This window comes from Mytilus edulis, chromosome 6 (genome assembly GCF_963676685.1).
Source record: "Mytilus edulis chromosome 6, xbMytEdul2.2, whole genome shotgun sequence".
NCBI lineage: Eukaryota > Metazoa > Mollusca > Bivalvia > Mytilida > Mytilidae > Mytilus > Mytilus edulis.
This window is the reverse complement of record NC_092349.1, coordinates 40,335,745-40,356,381: the sequence shown is the minus strand read 5'-3', so window position 1 is coordinate 40,356,381 and position 20,637 is coordinate 40,335,745. Positions and strand designations below refer to the sequence as shown.

Here is a 20,637-nt window from a genome sequence, read left to right as displayed (position 1 = left end):
AGACCACGATTCATCTACCAGCAAAATGATGATGTGGTACCCAGCTGATCAACCTAGCTCTAAAAGCAGTCATTGTAAAGGCAGTAAATATCAGACCTAACTGAAATAGTCAATTACAAAATCAATCTAGCAAACAAAAATGGTCACCTTTTTTCCAGCTTGACCACAACAAAAAAATTTTTTTTATCCTGCAATTGGGTGTCCTACTATACAGATACAGCCCTACAGATATCGCTAAGCTGTATCTGTATACTATACAGATATCGCTTTAAAGCTCCGCCCACTGCCGGACTGAGTATTGTTTGAACCTGTGTGACCTCAGAATGTGTATTCCAGTTGCATTCCAATGACGATGACAATTGTCAATTTCAAAACTTAAATGTGTATGATTGTGTTAAAATCAACCATGTCAATTTCAGCATGCATGTTTAGGTGAATGTCAAGTCTGAAGTGTAGGACAACTCGTACACTTCTGTTTCAAATTTGACAATGTTTTGTTATTTGTTTTTACTGTTGAAATTAATTGTTATGTTAAAATAGATAATTATTCACCTTGAGCGATGTATTATTGTTGACCATTCAAGATTCTTTTTTGCGAACCTGTCTTCAGTGTAATGTGTGATTTTGATTTTACTACGCGGGCCTCAAGAGATTACAAATCGAAAATAAATTCTAAATATGTTAGTTTTTGTGTCTTTCAAAACACAAACAATATACAGAACTAATTGCAGGATAAAGACAATAACTGTTTAGTGTCTTTAAATATCAGCTGTATTTGTACTCGGCTCGAAACAGGTGTAGTAGCTTGCTAAAAGCTCGCATACACCTTGTTTCCTAGCCTCGTACAAATACAGCTGATATTTAAAGACACTAAACAGTTATTGTCTATATATGCTCATTAAACACCCTTCCGCATCGAGCTAACCATGCTTGGGCTTACCAGTCATTCAAGGTTGTTAAAAAAACACTAAGTTATTGTAAGGTGTACATTTCTGTCTGGCATGGGTTATCTGATGGTGACCTCATTTCATAGATCATTGATATGTTAAGTTTATGTGATACTTGTAGTGAAATCGTCATATTTACAGACTTTCAACATGAATTCAAATAGACAATGATAAGCTGCACTCTTGGATTTTTTTGCATAATAAAGAAATTTATTAAAGGTAATACAAATTTTGTAACAGTAATATTGACATCATACACATTCAACAATAGAAATACTCAGCAACTTATAAGCATAGTTGATAAAGTTAAAGTTGACGTATGATGAATTTTGCTGTAAAGCTCCTAATCTTCAAGGTATTTATTTAAACACAATCCTAGCTTTCAAATATTTAAGTTTGAGTGCTCCCAATGAAGAAAAGTATTCAGCTTTTTATGCCCCACCTACGATAGTAGAGGGGCATTATGTTTTCTGGTCTGTCCGTTCGTCCGTCCGTCTGTTCGTTTGTCCTTCTGTCCCGCTTCAGGTTAAAGTTTTTGGTCAAGGTAGTTTTTGATGAAGTTGAAGTCCAATCAACTTGAAACTTAGTACACATGTTCCTTATGATATGATCTTTCTAATTTTAAAGCCAAATTAAACTTTTGACCCCAATTCCACGGTCCACTGAACATAGAAAATGAAAGTGCATGTTTCAGGTTAAAGTTTTTGGTCAAGGTAGTTTTTGATGAAGCTGAAGTCCAATCAACTTGAAACTTAGTACACATGTTCCCTAGGATATTATCTTTCTAATTTTAATGCCTAATTATATTTTTTATCCAATTTCGTGGTCCATTGAACATGGAAAATGATAGTGTGAGTGGGGCATCCGTGTACTTTGGACACATTCTTGTTATTCAGTAGTTTTATAAAGTGTTTATTTCATTTACTAGCACTAGTTCATACCACTGCTGGTTGACTGGCTCCCTGAGGGTATCATCAGCACAGAAAATTAGTTGATCCTTTGTGTGTCCCCTTCTACGTCCGTCCCTACATCCCCAAAATTAGTTTCTGATCTCTAACTTCAGTTTGCATCTACCAAATGTTATATAACTTATACACAATAAAATTGAGAATGGAAATGGGGAATGTGTCAAAGAGACAACAACCCGACCAAATAAAAAACAACAGCAGAGGGTCACCAACAGGTCTTCAATGTAGCGAGAAATTCTCGCACCTGGAGGCGTCCTTCAGCTGGCCCCTAAACAAATATATACTAGTCCAGTGATAATGAACGCCATACTAATTTCCAAATTGTACACAAGAAACTAAAATTAAAATAATACAAGACTAACAAAGGCCAGAGGCTCCTGACTTGGGACAGGCGCAAAAATGCGGCGGGGTTAAACATGTTTGTGAGATCTCAACCCTCCCCCTATACCTCTAACCAATGTAGAAAAGTAAACGCATAACAATACACACATTAAAATTCAGTTCAAGAGAAGTCCAAGTCTGATGTCAGAAGATGTAACTAAAGAAAATAAACAAAATGACAATAATACATAAATAACAACAGACTACTAGCAGTTAACTGACATGCCAGCTCCAGACTTCAATTAAACTGATTAATTCAATTAAACTGAATAATTCAATTAAACTGATTAATTCAATTAAACAATGCTTATTTTACACAAAATACAGATTAAGTTGGACATTTGGAGGCATGACTTTTACTGTTCATGAGTTGTATCCCTTTTTAAATATAAAATTTTCTAATGTTTTTCAATTCCCTTCTCCAACTTTAGGTTGCCTATATCAATTCAACTATCGCCACCCTGCCCATAATTATTTATTGACCAATGAAATTGCAGATGCGCACACGTATTTTTGTTGCCACAACAAGACTCAGAAAAACAGTGACGTGTGCCTGAAACTGTCTGAGTGTACAATAATGGTAAAGGGTTGTTCTTAAGGTGTTTGTAAAACCGACAGTTGATATGAGGAACGACTTCAGGACGGTATACGTTTTTTGCCATTTCCAAAGAAATCAAACAACATGGAAAATTGTCTGAAATGGATAAAGGCCTGCAGAAGACCACACTCACAGCACAGTTCAATGTTGAACGGATAACCAGAGCAACTTACATTTGTTCAAAGGTATACTAAAACGACTTAAAATTGACAGAATTTAACCTTATGCTTGTTTTGAATAATACCATTGATCAATATTGTCCCTTATTCCCCCCCCCCCCCTTCTTTTTTGTATGTGCCTAAAGTCCTAAGTCATGTACACACACGACCACCACACTAATTTTCCATGACTATACCTAAAAATAAATATTTTGTCAAGAGATTACACGACTATACCTAAAAATAAATATATTGTCAAGAGATTACACGACTATACCTAAAAATAAATATATTGTCAAGAGATTGGTTTCAAATATGTAAGCATTTATTATATGAAGTCCTTCCAGTGTATTTTCCAACCATGTTTCAGTGACCATCTTTGTATCTTCCTCCACTATTTGGATAACTTTTGTGTACACAACACTTATTTAATGATGCCTTGCATACACGAGAGAGGGTTAAAAGTCTTTGATGTAAGTCAATTGACAAAAAGAATTATTTCCTTCATGAATTTATGAAAGCTATCTCTATGCATAAAAGTATGTTTAGAATAAGGGGAACTGCCCTCACTTCTATGTATACTTTCTTTCTTTTACCAACCTTTAGGTCTTTGTCTCGTAATATATGGAAAACCCTTTTTCTAGGAGCTGTGCTGGTGAAATTTTTTAGATATTTGGACTAAGTTTGTTTTTTTTTTTTGGGGGGGGGGGAGGGGTGAACAATGGAATTACAGATTAACTGGAAAGAGGTGTTCTTCGTCCTGGAGGTAGAATATTATGCATATATTTTCCTTGCTTGAGGGAGATATGAAGATTTGTTCACCCAAAAAAATCATATTTCACAAGGGCAAATCTTCATAACTAATACAGTCAAGGGATATGAATGTTTTATTCCACTATCTTTAAATCTAACCCGATCAAAATATATTTATATTATTTAAACATTAGCCATGGGAAACATCCCAACAAACGTTCTGATGGGAATATGAAGTTTTATTAGTTTCAACCAATTAAATGTTGATTTCGCTATCAAAATCGACATGCAGTGGATTAATAAGTAATATTTAGGCCATAGAAATGAAAGATATTTGTGAAATACACATTGTGACAAACAACTAATTGTCTCATTGGCACTCAAAGCAGTTTGACCCAGGGTTCCATGTTGAAGGTTTTACTGTGACCATATTCAATACTTTTGGTCTTTGCTGGAGATTTCTCTTTGAAAATGAAAGAAAATGGTGTATAAATTATGAACTGCATTTATGATCTGATTAAAAAATGTCTCATATTTTCGTATAAGTCTTTTTGATACTTACTCATCCTACTGAATTGACATCAGGTTAACTTTGTTATCAGAAAGAAAGAAAAACCCTTAAAAATTACATGTGTCGGATAGACCTTCATTAGAACGCACATATTTTAGGTACACATGCAATTTATGATGTTGATTATTTGATTTAAAACAAATCTAAGCTGCTGTTTTATCATTTAAATGATAAACCAACCAGTAATACAGTGTGCAATATTTTAGCTTCTCTGTTTCAGCATTTTGTCAACAAAATTGGGCCAACAGAAGAATATCCTGACCCAATACCATTTGATGGACGAACTTCAAAACCAGCAAGAAAAGTCTTCACCAAAAGAGTGATTGAAACCCCAAAAGCTGCACCAAACAGACAAGTAAAAAGAAAATTGACCTACGGGTACATACAAATTTTATGAAAATATGTCCCTTATTAATACATGTATAATAATTGATCATATATATGTAACCCATATTCATAAAAAAAAAAAAAATTCTCCAGTCATTAATATTTATCAATACTGAACTATACTGTGACTTTACCAATAAACCAAAATATAAAGCATAATAAAGCCATTACAGGTTGTGATTGTTTTTATAATAATACGGTGACATACATCAGGGGTTGAAGTCATAAAAATATGCTCATTGCTCGGAGCACAAAAATCATGCTGGAAAGTTTTATGGACTACATGTAACATCCTTAAGTTTTCTTGTTTGAATTGTTTAACATTTGTCATTTCGGGACCTTTTACAGCTGATTATGCGGTATGGGCTTTGCTCGTTGTTGAAGGCTGTACAGTGACCTACAATTGTTAATTTCTGTGTCATTTGGTCTCTTGTGAAGAGTTGTCTCATTGGCAATCACACCAGATCTTCTTATTTTATATCTAAAGGTTGTACAAGGCAATATTTCAAGAAACTATTAACACTAACAACATACCTTAATTTATTTCATGAAAGAAGAGCAGAAGAAAAAAGTAAATGCAGAAATATATGACACACTAGCTTTGTATAAAAAATAACAGTAAATAAAATAATATACCTTTATCATTATTCATGATTTTTTTCTGAAATAACCCTTTCCTATTTCAAAGGTCTTTTACATATATATTTTTTTAAATTAAAAATCCCTCAGAAAATTTCACAAATTCAAGTTGTCTCCCTTTGACTAATTGATTCTTGTTATTTCAGTGAAACATCAGAAATACAAACAACAGAAATATCACCAGATTCCAACAAAGAAAATATACCAGCAGATTCCCACTAAGAAAACACTGTCGCTATACAAACAGAAGGAGGATGTAAGTTGAAATATGTGATATTTGTACAGCAGAGGATGACAATGATTACAAAATCAGTCCTTTTCAGGACTACCAAACTTTCTCAAAAAGATGTTTTCATTTGTTGATGGTTCAATTTTTTGGTACACAATGATAAATAACAGTGATCAGTACTATTTATTAATACAGTAAATATGCAAAGTGATTCAATGTCATAAAATTGTGAATTGAAATGGGGTATGCGTCAAAGAGACAACAACCCAACCAACAAGCACAAAACAGCATGTACACCAAACAAATGCATTATAATTTTGTCGAAAAAATTAATCTAGGTATAAAATAAGTGCTTTTTTTATTGTCGACCTTGTATTTAACTTTGAAATGATTTTTTTTTTTATAGTTTTCTCCAAATTTATTTATTCATATCACTTTCAGAATTGAATTAACTTTTAAAGAGCTGAAAATTGTGATAAAGTACAAATCGTACAGATTAAAAAGAATGTTCTACGTAAAGTCAGCATGAAGGGATTCTTTTAAAATGTCCCAGGCTTAAAAATAAGAACATGTACCATATAAAATTGAGAATGGAAATGGGGAATATGCCAAAGAGACAACAAACCGACCATAGAAAAAAAACAACAGCAGAAGGTCACCAACAGGTCTTCAATGTAGCGAGAAATTCCCGCACCCGGAGGCGTCCTTCAGCTACTTGTATATACCAAAATGACACCAATTTAGGTGGTACCCAACACCTCGACTAAAATTAATTTGGCTCGTTTAATTTATATAATTTTTTGGCAAAATATTTATTTTGATCCTTTGAAAAAAATATAAAAGTTCCAAAAAACTTCAACCAATCACTTTCTCGAGAAAAAATGGTTAGATATATAGTAGTTTGACAAACACTAATTTTGATAATTAAAAACTTTATATTTCCTTAACAATACAAGGTGATTAAAAAATTTAGCTGAATTTACAGAGTTAATTCCCTGAAGTGTTAGGTACAACCTTAACTTCCAATAAAATAATTAAAAAAATTATGCTCAAACATCCTGCAAACAGATTTCTATCTTAAAAGAAACAATTGTTGAATTAATGAAAAAAAAGCTTTACCCTGAGCACTTTATACACCCTTATGGTGCATACAGAAATATAACATTAAAAAAAGTTAAAAGGAATTTGTGCTATAGTCTGGAAACTGCACCCCTTTTCTTGTAACGAACAAGTGTGGACACAGATCAGCATTGTTCCCAAAAACAAAATTTGAACTTGATATGTAAATTGTCATATTAAAACTAAATATCAAATCAACACAACAGTAGTCAGACATGACTAAAAAAAAGTGCAGAAAATTGATTAATTGGGTGATTTTTCCAGGTCTAAGGATCATAAAACTCTGCAAAATATCATCAAATCAGAACAAAATGTAAACTTGGTCTGTAACTTGTAATGCATGGTAAAACTATAAACCAAATAACAAATCAAAATTCTTTAGTATGACAAAACAATAATGGAAAATTTATTTCTTGTATGTTTTTACTTAGTCCAAGAACCATAACTCTGCAAAAAATCACTATTGAGAAAGTTTACTTAAGTAAAGTTAAGGATTTACTAGGGTGAGGAGGTTTTTGGTTTTTCTTGTCAATTTTCGGATTTCTTACGTTTCCCCTTAGACACAGGGTTAAATATTTTGCCCCATCACACCCCCCTTTTTTTTTATAGAAATAATTAAATGATCATTAACAAAATCTAAGCACACTGAAGATTTCCTTTCTTACAATTTGAGACCCAAATAATACCAATGCTAAATATAAGGTAAAAGTCGGAGAAATCCTTTCCCTGCCATTTTTTTAACATCAAATACCTTGATTAGGAGTTCTTTAACCTATAAAGTTTTCAGCTTATATTTTGTTCCTTAAATAATGCTTTTCTAATTTATTTTATCAATTATAAATTGTACATTTTTTTTATGTCACCTAATACATAATTTTTGTACATTGTAATATAAATAAGAAGATGTGGTATGAGACAACTATCCTTATAAATGATTGATCATATATAGTTTTTTTTTGATTGTCAAACATGAACTAAATTAACCTCCAAGAAACTTCTTACACACTAAATCAAATGATAAATGTATATGATCAAGATAAAAGTCTGCAAGTTTATTAAGAATGTCTTGCATTACAGCTTTGTCTGGATAAATTCTTTCAATATGGATGCATGTCCTTCTTAGTATATACTACAAAATCACAAATTTGTGAACCTGTTACAAGTAATTGACCTTGTACCTGAATAAAATAATCATGATTGCTTTTTAATCTAGGTCCATTTTCAGACACCTCTAAACAAAAGTCTGCACCCTGCATTGCATCAGTGATTAGATTATCTCTTTGGCTAAATGGACATTTTATCTCCATAATTCCAGTTTCACCATTGTCACATATTTTGTCATCTGGAGTAGCACCAATAAAAGGCTACTTCCGATTAACTACAAACCCACAATCATGAACATGATGGCCAGCAGTTTGAACATATAGGTTTCTTGCTTTAAGTTCATTGTTTCTTCCATAGGATGTTGCTTTACTAGTGAAAGGCTTTGGCTTCATTATGGAAAGAATGAACTTGTCATTAATTGCAGCTTTTCTTTTGACAATTCTGTGAAAGTTTGAAGCTATTATCCTCTTTTCTCTTTCCTTGAACCACTTTTCACATTGAGATTGTTCTCTGGTCTGTTCTTCTATAATGCTTACTTCATCATATGAAATAGTGTCTATCAAAAGGTGGTATCTTTCTGATAAAACAGATTGAACATTTTCTTTCGAAAAAAGTAAATCTCCACAAACCGTTTCCACTTGAACTATCTCTCTCTCTGAATAAAAGTCTGCCTAAAAAGAAAGGGGGATTGTTAAAATTTTACTAATTTTAATATTTAAGGAATAACTGTAATATTTTTTCTGTCTATGAAGCAATAACATAAAAACAATGGTGCAAACTGGTTTTTTTAATTTTTATACGCCCGTCAAAATTTTGACGGGACGTATTATGGTATACAAATGTCCGGTGTCCGTCCGTCTGTCTGTCCGTCCGTCGTAAACATGTCGCACCGTAACTTGAGAACGACTTATCCAAATTTCATGAAACTTAATATAGTTGTTTCTTATGATGGTCAAATGATCTGTATACTTTTTGGTGAAAATAAGATTTAAACTTTTTGAGTTACGGCACTTTGTAACTAAAACAGGGGTGTGTTTTTTTTCACATGTCGCACTGTATCTCAAAAACGTTTCTTGATTATTGCTTAAAACTTTACACACTTCTTAGTTATATTAATCTTAATATCTGTATACTTTTTGGTGATGATTCAAAATTTCATTTTTGAGTTTTTGAGTATTTTGTAAAAAAGGGGGAGGGTTTTTTTACATGTCGCGCCATATCTCAAAAACGATTTATGATTATTGCTTAAAACTTTACACACTTCTTTGTTATATTAATCTAAAGATCTGTATACTTTTTGGGGATGATTTAAAATTTCATTTTTGAGTTATTGAGTATTTTGTAAAAAAGGGGGAGGGTTTTTTTACATGTCGTGCTGTATCTCAAAAACGATTTATGATTATTGCTTAAAACTTTACACACTTCTTTGTTATATTAATCTCAAGATCTGTATACTTTTTGGTGATGACTCAAAATTTTATTTTTGAGTTATTGAGTATTTTGTAAAAAAGGGGAGGGTTTTTTTTACATGTCGCGCCGTATCTCAAAAACAATTTATGATTATTGCTTGAAACTGTACACACTTCTTTGTTATACAAATTTAAAGATCTGTATACTTTTTGGTTTGATTCAAAATTTTATTTTAGTGATATTTGTAAAAAAAAAAACAGGGTGGGGGTGGGGGGGGGGGGTGTTTCACATGTGCCGCCGTGTCTCAAAAACAGTAAATGGTTATTGCTTAAAACTTCCTCAGAAACTATTGATGATTATTGCTTAAAACTTCAACACAAGACGTCGGGCGTATCATGCGCTCATGGCGCAGCTGTTTATTAAGTGTGCACCACATTTTTTTTATGTTATTTAGAATAGAAAGATGAAATATATCAGTTTTTCTTATAATTTAATTCTAAGTTCCATTTTAAACCGGAGTAAACCATGAAAAAAAGTTGATGACATCATGGTCACATGACTAAATTATGTCTATGAGCTGATAAACAAAACAACATCTACCAATCAGAAGACATGTTGCATCCAAAATTATTAAATTATATTCTGATCTGTGTGAAACTGAAGAAAAAAAATTAAGAAATTCATATTCAAACTTTTTTTCAAATAAAGAAAAAATATGCCCCACCACAAAACATGAATGGTTGGAGTCTTAGCACATGACAAACACAAATTATTTTTTTCTTGTAACAAACATATTTAAAAGTCACAAGAATCTAATGATATTTTTTTATATTTTAGGGGCTGACCCAATTGATATTTTGTCTCTAACAGTGCAAAAGGAGATTTTGGAGAGAGACCTTGCAAGAAAAATATTAGAAAATGAAAAGCTAACATTACACAATGCACCCAGGAAATCACATAAAATGTATCAACAGAGGGAAAGGTCAATCTTTTCATCAGAAAACTTTACCAAAGATGATAAACTTCTGATATATTACTGTGGCTTTAACAACTCTGAGTTTAATGCAGTTTTTAAGTTTTTAGTGCCAGATTCTTCAAATTCTCCCTTAAAAATGTCAAAGAATATGAAGATAAAGATAAAAATCAAGGACCAGCTTTTTTTTACATTATGTAAATTGAGAAATAATTTGGACTTTACAGATTTGGGATACAGATTTCAAATATCTACCCAAGACTGTAGTTCACTTTTTTTTGACTGGATAAATTTCATGTACTTTAGGTTTGGAGCAGTATGTATTTGGCCGCCACATGACTTTATTATTAAAAATATGCCTGAAAGTTATAAAAAGGATTTTCCTAGTACTTTGGCAATAATTGATGGTACTGAAATCAAAATACAGAAGCCTTCTTCTCTGCATGCACAGTCACAGTCATATTCTAATAACAAGTCTACAAACACTTTAAAAGCTTTAGTTGTAGTAGATCCTAGAGGGTCACTTTTATTTACATCATGTTTATTTTCTGGTGCTATATCAGACAAAGATATATTTGAACAATCGGGATTAAAGAAGATGTTACAAAACTTAGTACAACATATGGTCATATTAACGAAGGTGATGGTATAATGGCAGACAAAGGTTTTAATATTCATAGAGAAGTTGAAGAATGCAACTTAAGTTGAACTCAAGCAGATGCACTTTTAACAAAGAAGATTGCTGCACATCCAGTACATGTTGAGGTTCTGTGAAGAAGTTTAAAATAGTTGGACAAAAAGTACCTTTATCCTTGTTTGGACGTGTTAACCAGATTTGGAATGTTTGTTGTTTTTTGACAACTTTTAAAAAACCTATTATTCGCTGAAATAATTACATGTATTTTAGTTCAATGAACATGTCTGTTTCTTGTTCATTTTTTCAATTAAATGAGAATTTAGCTAATTCATTTTTCATTATCGAGGGGGATAGGACCTTTATCAGGACTCCGGGATCGGATGTTTTTAAGCTCGGAATTTTGGGATTGGTCCTATCGGGATCTGGGAATTATTTTTACGAATTTCAGGATGTCGGGATTTAGATTTCTTTAAATTCGGGACCTCAGGATTTCATGTTTTTAATCCCCGGATTTCGGGATCAGGACACCTCCTATCCTCCCTCATTATCATATTGCATTAACCATTTAAGTATAGCATTCACTAGTTCAACCAATAACTTGAAACAAAAGAAATGTACACCTTTCAAGTATTTAATACACAGTGGCGGTTCCAGAGGGGGTTTCCGGGCCTTAGTTAGATTCAGCATATCCAGAACCCCAGAGCTTAATTTTTGTTGAAATCAAACAAAGATTAATTTTCGACCCTATTTTGGACCAACTTGAAAACTCAGTTCATTATCAAAAATCTAAATACATGTTTATATGCAGCATATCAAATAACCCAAAAAATTCTAATTTTGTTTAAATCAAACCAAGTTTAGTTTTATGTAAACCAATAGGAAAATGGGACCCAAAATTAGAAATCTAATTACACAGTTAGATTTAGCTTATAAGAGAACCCCAAGAATTAAATTTTTGAAGAAATCAAGCTAAGTTTAATTTTGGACCCTTTGGACCTAAATTTAACCTTTAGAAACACAGTTAGATTCAGCATATTAAAGAATCCCAAGTTCAATTTTTGATGAAATTGAGATGAAATTGAACTAAGTTTAATTTTCGACCCTTTGGACCTTAATGTAGACCAATCTGAAAACGGTACTTAAATTTAACCTTTAGGTACACAGTTTATAGCATATTAAAGAACCCAAATAATTCAATTTTTAATAAAATCTAACAAGTTATACAAATTATTAGAAAAGAATTGTTTATAATTTTAATTTAACTTACTTGAGTATTTACTTAATGCACTTTCAAGTGGAAAGGGTCCATAACTTTTGTCCTGCATGACTGCTGTGTTGTGTGCTAGATAGCTAATGGGATAACCTTTTAAGCTGTTCAGATATGAAATGTCTGATTCTTTTACTTGGAATTTCCTGCAATCATAGACATTATTTTAAAAATATTACTTATTGTACTTCGAACAAACAGTTCAAGACATTGTTAATTATAAATGGAATATATATATATCACCTGACAAACATTTGACATAAAGTGCCATTAACTAATGTTGTACTTTTTGTACATGTACATGTTTACGTAACATTCATGAATAAAGATTCCTGTAAATGTAATAAAATGTAAAATTTTATACAGAGGCGGATTAAGTGGGGGGGCCCAGGCCCCCCCCCTCCTTTTGAGAAAAAAATTATATAGGGAATCACTGAAGCGTGACTAAATCAGGCCCCCTCTTAGGCAGCCAGTGGGCCCCCACTTATGAAAATTTCTGGATCCGCCACTGCTACACACTACATTGTATTTTACCATGTCAAGTCTATAAAAAAAAATTCTGTGCTTTTCATTTTGATTTTATTGAAAAATAAATTACGATCATCCCTTTTTGTCGAGCCTGCAACTTTTGTTGCAGAAAGCTCGACATAGGGATAGTGATCCGGCGGCGGTCAAAGTTAAGTTTTTAAGTTTTTAAGTTTTGATCTTTTTATCTAATATTATATGCCAAAGGTCAACTATATTTGGTGTATGGAAATATATTATGATCTATATGTCAGTCCCGCAGGTTTTATTTGACCATGACCTCAATTGCACGGTTCATTGGACAGTGTTAAGTTTTTGTGTTTTGGTCTATTTTTCTTAAACTATAAGTAATAGGTCAACTATATTTGTTGTATGGAAGCATTGTTAGCTGTACATGTCTGCCTGGCATGGTTCATCTGACCTTGACCTCATTTTCATGGTTCATTGGTCTTTGTTTAACTATCTTGTTTAATGTTAAGTTTATGTGACAGTTGTAATAACGCTTTATACTTAGGACTATCAACATAATATCAATGATTAGTAAAGAAGGCGAGACATTTCAGTGTGTGCACTCTTGTTACGATGTAGTCGTAAAATCTTCTGATAGATCAGATTTTTTTTTACATGATTACAGAAATAAAGTTTATTGAAATTTTACACTTCTTATTTCAGTCAGTTTTAAACTAACTTACATATTTGGAGCAGGATCTGCTTTTTACCTTTCAGGAGCACCTTAGTCTTAAGTTTTCTATGTTGTGTCTTCTGTACTATTATTTGTCTGATATCTTTATTTTTTTTTATCTATGGCCTTAAGCTTGTCAGGTTATTTTCGAACTATGAGTTTGACTGTCCCTCTGGTATCTTATTCCCTCTTTTGCAGACGAAATTAAATTATATTGCAATGCATGGTAAATAAAATGTACGGATATTATCCATATCAGTTGATGTAAGTTGACAGATTTATAAATGTGTTCAAATAATGAAGGGCCAAAAATCAAGTGACACAATCCAAACTACAACTTCATCTGTGTTTTGTGAAAATCAGGCAAAGTAAGCATCATGTTTGAGTTTCATAATACAATATAATGCTGAGGGAGACTTAAGTTTATGAACAGAAACAACAGATTTCGCAATCTTTCTATCAATAAAGGGGTATAACTCAAGAAAGGTAAAAGTGACACCACCTAGTTTCAAACTTGATCTGAGTTTTGTGATAATGATTTGATTTTTGGCACCACATTTGGGCTGTTTCGTGGCGGCCAATTTTATTGATAGAGGAAGCCGGAGTGACCAGAGAAAACCACCAACCGTCAATAGGAAAACTGACAATCATAGTCAATTAGATTGGAGTCAAGTGCACCTGTACGAGCGGGGTTCAAACTCACAGCCTCAGTGATGACTGGCTAGTGATTACAGTAGTAACTACTTAAACCACTCAGCCACTGAGGCCCCTTTTATGATAATGAGCATTGTTTATAAGTTGTACATAATATTTGGTTGACGCTAACTTAAGTAAGAGAATGGAAACAACATAAGAGAGTTGACAAAGGTACACTTAACTCCCCCTTTGCATAGCAGGTAGTCATTAAAACAATATGTTAACTTCACACTATGTTTCTTATTACTTTGCTCTTACCTATTGTCAATCAATGAATTTTTCAATGGCTTTCTTTTTCTGTCCATCTTTGGTTTGACAATAATCATGCTTGGAGTAGGAACAGCTTTAATCTCTTTCCCACGTGGCTTCCCCCATTGCTGTGGTAAACTAGTGCAGCATAATTCTGCAGGTGGCTCTGTAAGACCCATCATGTGCCATTGAACTAATCCTTGTATTAAGCCCACAATATAAGGAACAGCATCCACTCAAACTAATAAAATACATAAACATGAAATGTGTTATTTTCATGCCAAAATATATAAATACATGTACATGTATAACATGTAAAAGGGGCAAGGTTGGCAAAAAAAGAGGTCAATACTAGTATTGACCATGCCAGTGGTAAATACCAGGAAATACTGGTAAATACTGGTTGATTGAAATTTTTAATGGTCATTTCTATAAAAACCACTCTCTTCCTGGCCATGGTCAATTACTGTCACTGTCAGTAATGAAATAATGAAAGTGTTCAAGTCATATTTAATGCATTCATTTCTATTTTTATTTTAAATTCATATTTATACATATAATAAACAGTGATTTAAATTGATACATTAGTACATAATATTAAAGTAAAAGATAAAAACTGTTTCATCCCTGCAAAGGGTACTCATCAGGTGGCATTTAGAAGGCTACCACTACAGTTTTCTTTTCCTTTATTTCTTTTCTTTTTTTTCTCTTTTTCTCTTTTATTCTTTTTTTCTTATAATATTTTATTTTTTTCTTATTCAAATATTTATATACCAATATATTATGTATATTTAAGGGGATATATATATACAACATAATTTAGTGGATTATCTTCGTTAATCCTACAATTTGATTGTTTGCCTTCACAAGGGTATATGGGTCCACATGCATGTACCCTCAACAGTCCCCCCCTCCAAACTAAAACAAAATTAGGTGCAAAATATATGGCATGTGAAGATCTTGAATAAAAATATACATATTATATGTCTTAGTGCATCGATTCCATCTTACACCAGATTATGAACATACATTTGGAAATTAAAATAAACATAAATGCACAAATGTCTCATTATAATAAACTTTCGAACATGTTTTATCATAGATCAAAACTGAATTAATTCTTTCCTGAATTATATAACAGATTATGAAAATATATAAAAAAAATACCCCGAAATAAATAATAATCATGGGGGATAGGATGAAAATTGTAAATAAGGTAGCACATGAGTTTTGATAAAGCAAATGGCAGGCTGGGCATGCCAAAAATGGTGTAATAAAATAAAATGTGCGTTTCTCGTAGGAAGGCGTCCCTGAAAAAAATTAAAATAGCCTTGCCAGACGTCATAATTATTTGGACTAGTGCGTTTCCTATTACCCTACCCTCCCTATTTTGTAAGCTCAAAAATAGCTTACATTGTACCTACCCTAAAGGTTATTTTATTTTTCAAGAGGCATTGCACACGGTTAGTCAAAATGTCTCTCCCATAGACATGATGGACTCAATGTAAAACCAAAAAAGATGGAAAGGGGGGGGGGGGGGGGGGTTTAATCCTTCCCTGCCATATATTTTTCAAAGAAGTAACAGGAAAGATGCATATAACTTGTTTTTGACCTCTGGATAAATTAATACAGAAAAGGGGAGCTCTAAAAGAATTGAAAAGCTAGCCACATACCCAACCCCAACCCTAAAAAATCAAATGGTATTTCCTTTACAACAGACAAAACCATTGTCATGAATAAATAAGCAAACAAATTTTTTTTTGTATGGCACTGTTTCTTAAAAATCACAAAGAAGTGGGACAGTTCCTCTTATTTGACAATATGAATGTATCCCTCGCTGAAATATTTGAAACCAGTCTGCTTACATTTCAAAGATACTCCAACTGGAAATTGTTTGGCAGATCACACAAACTTGCCGCACTATAAGGCTTGGCGGTCGCCATCTTTTCTGCTTTGTTTGTCTGAGTCTCCGTGGCAATAGCTAATTAGCATAAATGGGCCTAGCATAACCCAATATGGGCGATAGGTGAATTGTTATAAAACTTTTACACACTGATTGTTATCATGAAAAACAGATTGTGTTTGAAATTTGTTAGTGGAACTTGCTTTAAAAGCTTTTTACAGCTCTTGAGTTATACCCCTTTATAATTAGAAAAATTGCTTAATCTGTCATTTCCTTTCTCTAACTTTGGCTTATATCTCTAAAACCTGAGTATTTACAGCAAATTTAATATTGGGTAAAAAAAATAGTATATTATGTCGAGATGAATCTGCCCTGAAATTTTCAGACGCATGTTTGGTTGCTGCCCCTTAATTTGTAATTTTAAGGAAATTTTGCAGTTTTCAGTTATCTTGAATAAAAATTACCTTTGAAACTACTGGGCCAACTAAAACCAAACTTTGCTTAAATCATCCTATTAAGGGAAGGTATTTAGTTAAATTATGTCAGACTCCTCCCATCATCCTACATGGCTGCCAAAATATTTATTTAGAACATGGGGGGGAAATTCAGTTTTTGGCATATATCTCTTAAACATAAGCATTTAGAACAAAACTGACATTGGTAACAATGTTCATCAGGTTACGATCTATCTGCCCTAAAATTTTCAGACAAATGAGGCATCCTGTTGTTGGGTTGCTGCCCCTGAATTGTTAATTTTTAGGAAATTTTTTATTTTTTTGTTATCTTGAATATCTTATAGATAGAGATTAACTGTAAACAGCAATAATGTTCAGCAAAGTAACTTAAGTAAGATCAAGTAAGCATGACCAAAATTGATAATTTACCCCTTAGGAGTTATTGCTCTTTAAAGTCAATTTATCACAATATTTTGTAAATTTTTGTAATCTTTTGGGCCAAATTAAACCTAGCTTGGCCTTAATCATCCTTTGGGTATTTCGTTTAAGGTGTAATACCACAAGATCATAGTATGTCACTTCTGGTTGCATATTAAAAAGGGTAGAATTGAGTTTGACAGTTGTATGAAATGAATCCTGCATTTCATCGCAGTAAACAAATATTCTTGGTCATAAACTTATAAATCTTGGGTGTTTCACCATTTGTTTTTAGAGTAAAGCCTCCTAATAAATGGAAATATTGCTGAAAGATTAGTTTCTGTTCTCTAACTTTAGTTTGCCTCAACCAAATGTTTTGAAACTTGTGCACAATGCACAGATCATGTTCAAATTTTAGTAGCATCCCTTTTACCTTTCTTAGTTATGTGCCTTTATAACTTTATATGATATGCAAGCAGGGGCATCATCTGTGTCCCATGGACCGTTCCCCATTTATTTTATTTGATGTTTCTAAATAATATTTTTGAAACTTGAGGTTGTGAAAATTTGATTGGTTAACTTCCAAGTATGGTTATTTTCTTATATGCAATGGAATGTAAGGTGAAATATTGTCTATAGTATTGGACAGGTTAATAGTTACCAATGGCAAGTATTTCTTGATTTAAAACAATTAGAAAAGCCATATATATATGCAGCATTAGCCTATTTGGCCGGCTGAAGTTTTATATTATGTATTTAATGTAACGATAGACTTTATATTCAGGTTGCACTATAATAAACAATTCTTCTTCTTATTCTATATAGTTTAATATTTTTATTGTAGGGGTCTAGGTATGGATTTGAGTTTATTTGACAAGTTAGATGGGGTAGGAGGTACATGTGAATTAAATCTGCAATACAGAATGAACAGGTAAAGCATTTTAAGCAAACTGATATAACTCATTATACTGCAATCAGCTATTTTACTATACAGATAAAGCTATACGTATAAAAGTAAGCTTTATACGTCAATGACCTCAACTAACCTTTAAGCCCTGCCTACTTACCAGAACTACTGTATTTCATCAACAACGTCACGTCACAACCATGACAGCGTGTAGTAACAAATTGAATGGTCAAACTTTTATGAATTTAAACTTGTTATGTCTTCAAATTCGTAATTTATATACCATGTTTATTGAATGTTATTAATTAAGTTCATTTTTCCTGTTTAATTCATTAAAATGTCAATGTCTTACAGCCTGGACTACGGTCATAGGGAAATACCCCCAAATGGAACCCCAAGAGGGAAATTCCAAACACTTTTTTAACAATATTCGTTACATATTTTTTAATTTTTTTTTTAATTTTTTTATTGATTTCAGTATAAAAACAATATAAGTATAGTGTCTTGAAATATGAAATTTATTTGTATTCGGCACGAAACAGGGGAAAAGCTCGGTAGAACCTCGCATTTCCCCCGTTTCTAAGCCTCGTACAAATAAATTTCATATTTCAAGACACTGCGTATATTGTCTAAATATAGTCATCAATACTAGTCATAGCTAGTACCAAACTTGGACAGAAGCTTGTTTATGATCAAAAGCTAGTATTTACTTTCTAGAAGGAAATTTTGTAGAGCATTTTAAGCAACCTGATATAACTCAGTATAGTCATCAATATTAGTCATGGCTAGTACCAAACTTGGACAGAAGCTTGTATCTACTATCTAGAAGGATTTTTTGTAAAAACGTATTTCCTCTGTTTTGGTATATTACTTATAAATGTTTTTCTTCCAGTTAAATTCATAAATCATCCTGGATTTTTACAAAAATCGAACAGAAGCTTCTTACATTCACAAGATAGTTTTTAGAGGAAATTTTTTTGTAATTTTTTCCCCATATTTGTTTAGCCTGAGACTAACAGCAAAAGTAGGCAGGACACTGGGTTTCCCAGAACCCTAACAAATTTGTTAATGTATTGTTGGTGTGAAGTCTCATAAACAAAAGTAATAAAAATCAATAGATAACTTATGAGTTCGATGCATTTCCGTCAAAAACTTTGGTTTTAGTTAACATCATTCAGGTGTATAGGGGCTGTGTGACTTCTGTTCCCATGTTGAGCAAGTGGTTAGAAAACTAGGATGCTATATTGCATGAATTATTTGGCAAATTGAATTCTCATAATTAACAATCAGACCTGCTGTTATTAGGGAATTATGATTAAATACCTACAGAACAAACATTATTTCTGGTTTATCCTGCACAATGATGATCACTAAGACACTTGATGAACGTGAATAGTGCAGGAATATATATATACCCTCTATCTGGTAAATGACATCATAAAGGGGTGCATAATTGAGGAGTTTTTTTCCTGTGAAGGACAAACTCGAAAGTGGTCTATTAATCCTTTATATTTATTGTCTTTAGGCAGATTATGGCACTGAGTAATGTTCTGGTGTATGATGGATTGTTGCAGTGTGGTTGTGATGCAGTAGCTAGTGGTCAATTACAGATGGACACTGATCATATTTCAGAAATTTGGTTAAATCAAGTATTCAAGGACACCCCATACAAAGCTACCATCTTTATAGATACTTCAGGGGTAAAGGCATATTCTACAGTCTTAAAATGAATTAAATTTAAATTTGTAAAAGACCTTTGCTATAAAATTCAGACAGTCGGTTAAATTTTCTATAAGCTAGATTGTGTTTAAAGTTTTAACTTACATTTCTAGATATGTAACAGTGTCATATGAAAATTGTAGACACAATTATTGAGATAATAAAGTAACCCACTTTTTCTTATTTCAAATTTTTCTGATTTTTCATTCCAGAGTAATGGGACTTTAACTCTCAAATTAAAGGCATTTTGTATACTCTTAAGTATATCCTTCTGCATGAACATTTTACTACTTTTTACAGCTGATGACCGTGAGGGCATTCTGGTGTATTGCTATCGCCTAGACTTCCATTACGTAATATTCGTTTTGGGTTTTTAACAGATCTATAAACATGATGAATACGTAGACGTTGTCAAGTGTAAACTAACATTCCTTATCGTTTGTTATAAATTCATTTCTTCAATGAATACTCATCAAATACTTTTTAAAGAAGATAAATTGATAATATTAAAATGTTTTGATATATGTATGTACATATAAGTGAAAAATCCTTAATATCTATGCACACACATGCGGAAGAATATTTCAAGAACGTTTGCAATCTTAAGGAACGATAACTATGCATGGATTATTAACATTTTTTGCGGGAAAATACGAATGCCTACTCAAATCCATTCTATTAGAAAAATCGAATTATTACAGAAGAGTGATGTATCCACCATACACTTGCACTGCACTATTATTAATATAGTAGAATAGAATGATATACAAATGAATGAAAATTATATAGACATGTTATAGATTTATTTTTCATACATTTATGTTTAAATCAGCGCAATAGTCCAGTCAATCTAGCATACATTTGACCCTAAACTTGAAGTGATTGCAACAGAAGATTTTTAAGTTTTAATCATTATCATTATATCACAAATATACACAGAAAA

At 32.3% G+C, this 20,637-nt stretch overlaps 1 protein-coding gene and 1 long non-coding RNA gene across 4 annotated transcripts in view; both read left to right on the top strand.

Moving 5' to 3' along the window:
• The window catches only part of LOC139529102 (DNA replication ATP-dependent helicase/nuclease DNA2-like), a 233,316-nt gene that overhangs the window by 181,724 nt on the left and 30,955 nt on the right, over positions 1 to 20,637 (top strand). For all 3 annotated transcript variants that reach the window (XM_071325376.1, XM_071325377.1, XM_071325378.1), the window contains 2 exons: positions 17,913 to 17,999; positions 19,501 to 19,675. In XM_071325376.1, the coding sequence (XP_071181477.1) occupies positions 17,913 to 17,999; positions 19,501 to 19,675 (262 nt within the window). The remainder of the gene's footprint in view (positions 1 to 17,912; positions 18,000 to 19,500; positions 19,676 to 20,637) is intronic.
• LOC139529104 (uncharacterized) lies at positions 3,774 to 12,078 on the top strand. The gene is made up of 3 exons (XR_011665751.1): positions 3,774 to 4,754; positions 5,549 to 5,658; positions 10,102 to 12,078. It is a non-coding gene; the product is annotated as an uncharacterized lncRNA (long non-coding RNA).